This window comes from Oculina patagonica, unplaced genomic scaffold (genome assembly GCF_052425735.1).
Source record: "Oculina patagonica isolate OP01 unplaced genomic scaffold, crgOcupat unplaced516, whole genome shotgun sequence".
Taxonomy (NCBI): Eukaryota; Metazoa; Cnidaria; class Anthozoa; order Scleractinia; family Oculinidae; genus Oculina; species Oculina patagonica.
The window spans coordinates 1-5,369 of NW_027558380.1; the positions used below are offsets into that span (position 1 = coordinate 1).

Sequence of the window (5,369 nt, forward strand, 5' to 3'; positions counted from 1 at the left end):
ACCCTTTCAGTGCTGAATTTCTCCAAAAACTGGGTTTTTTTTTACCGTTAAACTGAATTTTTGATGCTACGATCCTGAATTTCCCTTAACTTTACTTAAAAAGCACTTTTCCACAATGCAGCAAGATTTTGAGGAAGATTCCAATAAAAAATGTACAAAAATGTACTTTGGTGCATGCGCATAAGCCAAAATTTGGACTTTTTTTTTTTTTTTTTTTTTTTGCGAAATCGTTTCCATTTTTTTTCTTGCTCCTTTTCCTTTCGTTTCTCTTGGCTTTGTTATTTCCACTTCTTTCTACTGTATCCGTCCTTCCTTTAGACCAAAAAAGTTTTGATAAAAACATTGGTAAACCCTGTCAAGAGGACCTCGATCTTTTACAGGTGTTTTGGCCTTTTTAAGCACCGATTTTGCACTAAAAAGTGATTGACTTTTCTCGATTAGCTCTGTTAGGATGCGACCGATACGCAAAATGAATAGTTCTTTGAAAAAGGTCAAACCTAGCTCTATCAGATGCTTATCACCAAAATCTGCTGACTTTTAAATTAATGACGTCACAAGTGGCTCATTGACTGCTCCTCCAAATGTCGACAAAAGTCGACTTTAGCACTGAAAGAGTTAATCTGTGTAATGGATTTTTAACTAAAGTAATTCTCAAATTCCTAACTCTTTTTAACAAAGATCCGTTTTATGTTTTGTGTTGTTCCTTACTTTTCAGAGACAACTTGCTGGAGTTGAGGATTTATTATGAGAGTCTGACTTTCTCTGACGTCAGGCAGGTTGCCAGCTATGATCTCTACAGCTTATTAGGTAAGCAACGTGCTCTACTCTAAATCCACCCCACACACCCCATCATCCTAGCCCCTTGCAATAATTGGTTGCCTCATTGATTTTCATTTGCAACCCAACTTTACTTTTGTCAATCAAAATGTTTATGACTAAGGGTAATTCAGAATTGAATTAAGTTGGAAGTCGCCACGACATTGAGTAGTTATTGGACATAGTTATCTACCAAAACTAATTACACCTTATTGCAAGTTTTTGTGTCACTGCTTCAAATATCTTATCAAAAGAAATATTTTCTAACAACACCAAACATCGAAAGCAAATTTCGAAGTTCCACTGAATTCCACATATCGCTTAAAGACGATTTTACAAAGTGGCTATACGTGAGATTTTGCCTATAGCTTGTAAACTTTGAAACTCATTTTCTCAGGCACTGATAAGAATTGGTTGTTGGTGTTTCACGGATAATTACTTACATCTTTACCTTTTATTAATTAAGGGTAGGAAATAACGCAATAGGATTTAAATTATTCTGGTACTCGACTTCCTGGTGGATTTTGTCTTAAATCCAGTTAGATGGTTGCCCATAATCTCTTATTCTCTGTTTTGATGCCCTATCGCTTAATTGAAACTTTACTTATGTTATCAACTTATTAGACTTATCAGTCAATACGACATTTTTCAGGTGATGTCGGAGGTCAGATTGGGCTCTTCCTCGGCGCCAGTCTTCTGACTTTGGTCGAGTACTTGGATCTCTGTGCAATGGTGCTTTTTACCAAGTTCAAATATCGCAATACATAGTTACTAATTACACCAAGATGTCATCAGTTTAGCCTGTGAACAGCCGTCCCCCTACCCTCGAAAAACCAGACAAGGGACGTCTGTGTTATGGCGTCGTTAATCGTGTTCCGCTTCGGGAGGTTTTCCCGGAATGGTTTTGAACGGAACTGAAGACAACAGAATTATAATTACAGGTTAATTGAATCAACATGTTATGTAATATTATTTAATTTAGTGATAATATTTTATTTTTTGAGTCTTGAGTCGCCGAGACAATTTATTAATTAGATGTCGTAGAAAAGGAAAGAATCCTGATAAATATGGTTTTCAAAAAATTGACATTTTAGCAAACGTGTCTGTACTAAAACACTGGCAAAATTGTGCAATTTTCCGCTCTAGACGTTTATCGTGTGTCCAAGAGAAAATGTCTGCAAATGTGATAACCAAATTCCATCTAATGACTGCTAAAAGAGCGTTAAGTGAAGACACAATCGTGCCTTTTTACGTGAAGTAGAAAATTCCTTCAACGAACACTGTGAAACACAGTTTTGAAAACTTGTCAATTGTTGACAGTTAAAAAAATTCAAAAACAATATTCTATTTGTATTATTTGCGAACTCCGTCATTGTAATTAGAGAGTGAAGTCAACTTTTGATTCAAGATAGATCAAGATAGAAACATTTATTTATATCCTGACTGTCGGTGTGTTTAAAACGTGGAAATGAAGTTAGAATATACGTGGTTAATTGCGGTGTAAATAAACTTTCGATTTTTAAGGACTGGGAATTTTGCAAAAACGTATAAGCTGAAACAAAATTGCTCCAATAAAAAGGAAAAGATGTGAAATGTCGCTCAATGATCCTTTGGGGGCAATTGAATCAAAAGCAGATAATTAGATATCTTTGGCAGAGATGAACTTAGACTCGACCAGACGTTATGGAGTACTTGGTTGTAAAAATACTTCGTAAAGAGTAGTTGTATATAGAGAGTGAAGCCATATGGTATGAGGGGAACTTTAATAAATCAGCTGAACATTATATTGAGATTTGGCGCTGAAACTCGAACAAAACAACCTCCTGCGCTTTTTGAATGAATTGCCGTTAAATTGATAGCAGTCTCGACTAAAAATTTATTGGAAAGAAGTTAAATGTTTTAGTGTCTGGTCAACCATGTGACGTCATGAGATTAGATGTATTAAGTTTATCTCACTGGAACGATATTCGCTAGTTTAAGAAATAATGACGCTAATTGTAATCAGAGATCTTAATGCCCCGTTTTCGGTGTACGGGCAGGGATAAATTAGTGATAGTCGTACCCGTACACACACCGTGGATCCCGGAGAAACGGTTAGGTTACCCAGTAGTACAAGTATTTCGTTACCACACATGAAAACGATATTATCATGTCCCACCCGTACTCTGAAAGCGGGGTATCTTTAATAGTGGTTCCTATTGTTATAAATGTAGTTTTCCAGGTTTAGGTATTTTGTTGCATACAAATGGACCTAACAATTGAATAAAGTTTAAAACTGTGAAACTGCAAATTACATATGTTCAAGGAAACTAGAAATGGAAAGATATTTCTTTCGAGCTAGTTTGAAATTAACTTACGCTCAGATATCACTTAATAGCTCGTAATGTAGCTGAGATTTTATTAGCAAATTGATATTTCAAGGTCGTGTTTAAATTTCCAGCTTGTAATTAAAGGAACAAAGGCAAGAATCACGTGACATAAAGTAACATAATCACGTGACAAAGCGTGACATAAAGTGACCGAGCGTGATCATGACATAACGTGACCCAGATCTTTTAAACGGTGATGGGGAATGGACCTCTTTAGCTATGTATGTAAATTGTCCATTTCAGATCATGCTCTCCCGAGAATTGTTCCTTTGTCCATCTGGAAATTTTCATTCATTTCCACGTTGATTTATTTGAATTTGAAAGAAATATTAAATTCTCAAGGGAAGCATCACGTGGTCTTAAATGGGTCAACAAACAAACGAAGCTAAAGAGATCTTCTATAATAGGAATGAAAGGCTAGTTTCTCCTTAAGAGTTGAATACAAAGTGAAACGTTTGAGGATAAAGTAACTAATCACGAAGGGAAAATTGATGAAAATACAGTGCAAGTTAAACTTAATATAACGTAAAAACTCGAAGAACAAAGGTTCTAATGCCGAGAGTGTTCTTGCATATCAGGCCTGCATTGTGTGATGAAGTTCTCCCCGTAAGTATATATAGATTACTTCATAGAAAGTGCGACGTACGGATTTTTATTCACGAGTTGCAAAACTTTGGGAAAACGAACGAGTGAGCGAAGCGAACGAGTGAGTTTTCCAAAGTTTTGCAACGAGTGAATAAAAAATCCGTACAAAGCACTTTCTATGCTGTAATTTGTTTATTATATTTATAACGAGAATTCAACCATTGTAAACTTGACGCGATTTTTCTCGTAAGTTAATTCATAAACCTTTGACATATTACAGTTTGACCGTAGAGGGAGGAAAAACAGAGCAGCGAAATGCACATCTCTTTCCAAGCGAAATCACGTTTAAAAATTCGAAAAATTACTGCCAACAAAATCTCCTGAAAAAACTTTATTTAATTAAACACATTGCGTTAATTTTTGAAAGCAAAACTTTTGTTATCGCATCGAGTAAGCGTCGCTACAAGCGAATCGACTAAACACACAGGCGAATTTTGAACAAAATTGTGATAACACAAGGAGTCGGTTAATTAAGCAATAATAGCGACGTAAATCCACATTCAGAAATACAATCTACCTTACCATGGTGTTCCCAAGAGTGCTTGAATATTCTTAGAAAGTCTGCGGATGCGTTGCAATTTGAAAGAAATTCTTGTCCGCCGGCTTCGCTTTCATTTGTCGACACTTCGCTTGTCTTCGCTCCGCCTTTGAAGAATGATTTTTATCGTTATCATCTCATTACTGTATCCTTTCGGTTTTGCTCAGCGAGTTCCTGTTTGCTTGCCTTTCCATAAAGTTCTCCAAAGACCAAGGTTTAATTTATTAAGGAACAAATCGTGTCGCCATGTTTTCCAAGCATAAACTGCCGTCGGGAGCAAACTTGCCGCTCGCTGTTCAACCTTTTTGGAAACCATTTGAGTTCGCGCGCTCTGATTGGTTGGGTCGTTCCACTCTAGATGCTGATTGGTTATATTTTTCACATGTGAAGAAAGCTATACGCGAAGCTGATTGGACGTATCGCTTTTCTCACATGTGAAAATATAGAATATAGAAATCTATTTGCAAGGTTTATTGCCCAAAATTCTCGCTATATATGTAATAAAAAAAGAAATGTAAGGAGATAACTAAGGAGTATTTGAATGTTAACATCAGAAGGCTAGGTAAGGGTTGATGTAGGGCAGTATTTGCCTTGGATATTTTAGAGGAATTACAGTACTATAAACAGATTCAAGCTATTCATGATAATAAAGGTGTTGTTTATTGGTGTGAGATATGTTTCTTTTTTCAATGTAAAGCTTGTATTTTTTATGCCATAATAAGGATCCACGGTAGCTTATGGCAAAAGTCATCAAGAGGGGGGGGGGGGGGGGATGTATTTTAAAACTTCGGGGTCCGCCCCTAGGTCCAAGGCCTTACCCTTTTATATACTATTTTTGACATAAAGGTAGCCCTATTATATACCTTTGAAATATAATGGTAACCCTTTTCACATACCTACAGTAGGGACACCGTGTCTATTTGTTAGCATTTTCACTTCAATAACCCCCTAACTCCTCCCTGGATGGGATGCTGGTCTATCGCAGGGTTAGCTCTTTCTCT

At 36.4% G+C, this 5,369-nt stretch overlaps 1 protein-coding gene across 1 annotated transcript; it reads left to right on the forward strand.

Annotated features, from left to right (window-relative positions):
• The first annotated feature begins 261 nt into the window (after window positions 1–261).
• On the forward strand, window positions 262–5,031 carry LOC144640855 (acid-sensing ion channel 2-like). Its single transcript, XM_078499916.1, has 2 exons — window positions 262–807; window positions 1,469–5,031. Exons 1-2 carry the CDS (start codon window positions 582–584, stop codon window positions 1,582–1,584), a joined length of 342 nt encoding a protein of 113 aa, XP_078356042.1. The 5' UTR covers window positions 262–581; the 3' UTR covers window positions 1,585–5,031.
• The last annotated feature ends 338 nt before the right edge of the window (window positions 5,032–5,369 follow it).

Excerpts from the sequence above, each read along its gene's own strand:
- LOC144640855 (XM_078499916.1), top strand. The coding sequence starts at position 582 with ATGTCGACAAAAGTCGACTTTAGCACTGAAAGAGTTAATCTGTGTAAT. Across the intron at positions 808-1,468 it reads TGATCTCTACAGCTTATTAG|GTGATGTCGGAGGTCAGATT; the intron begins GTAAGCAACGTG and ends GACATTTTTCAG.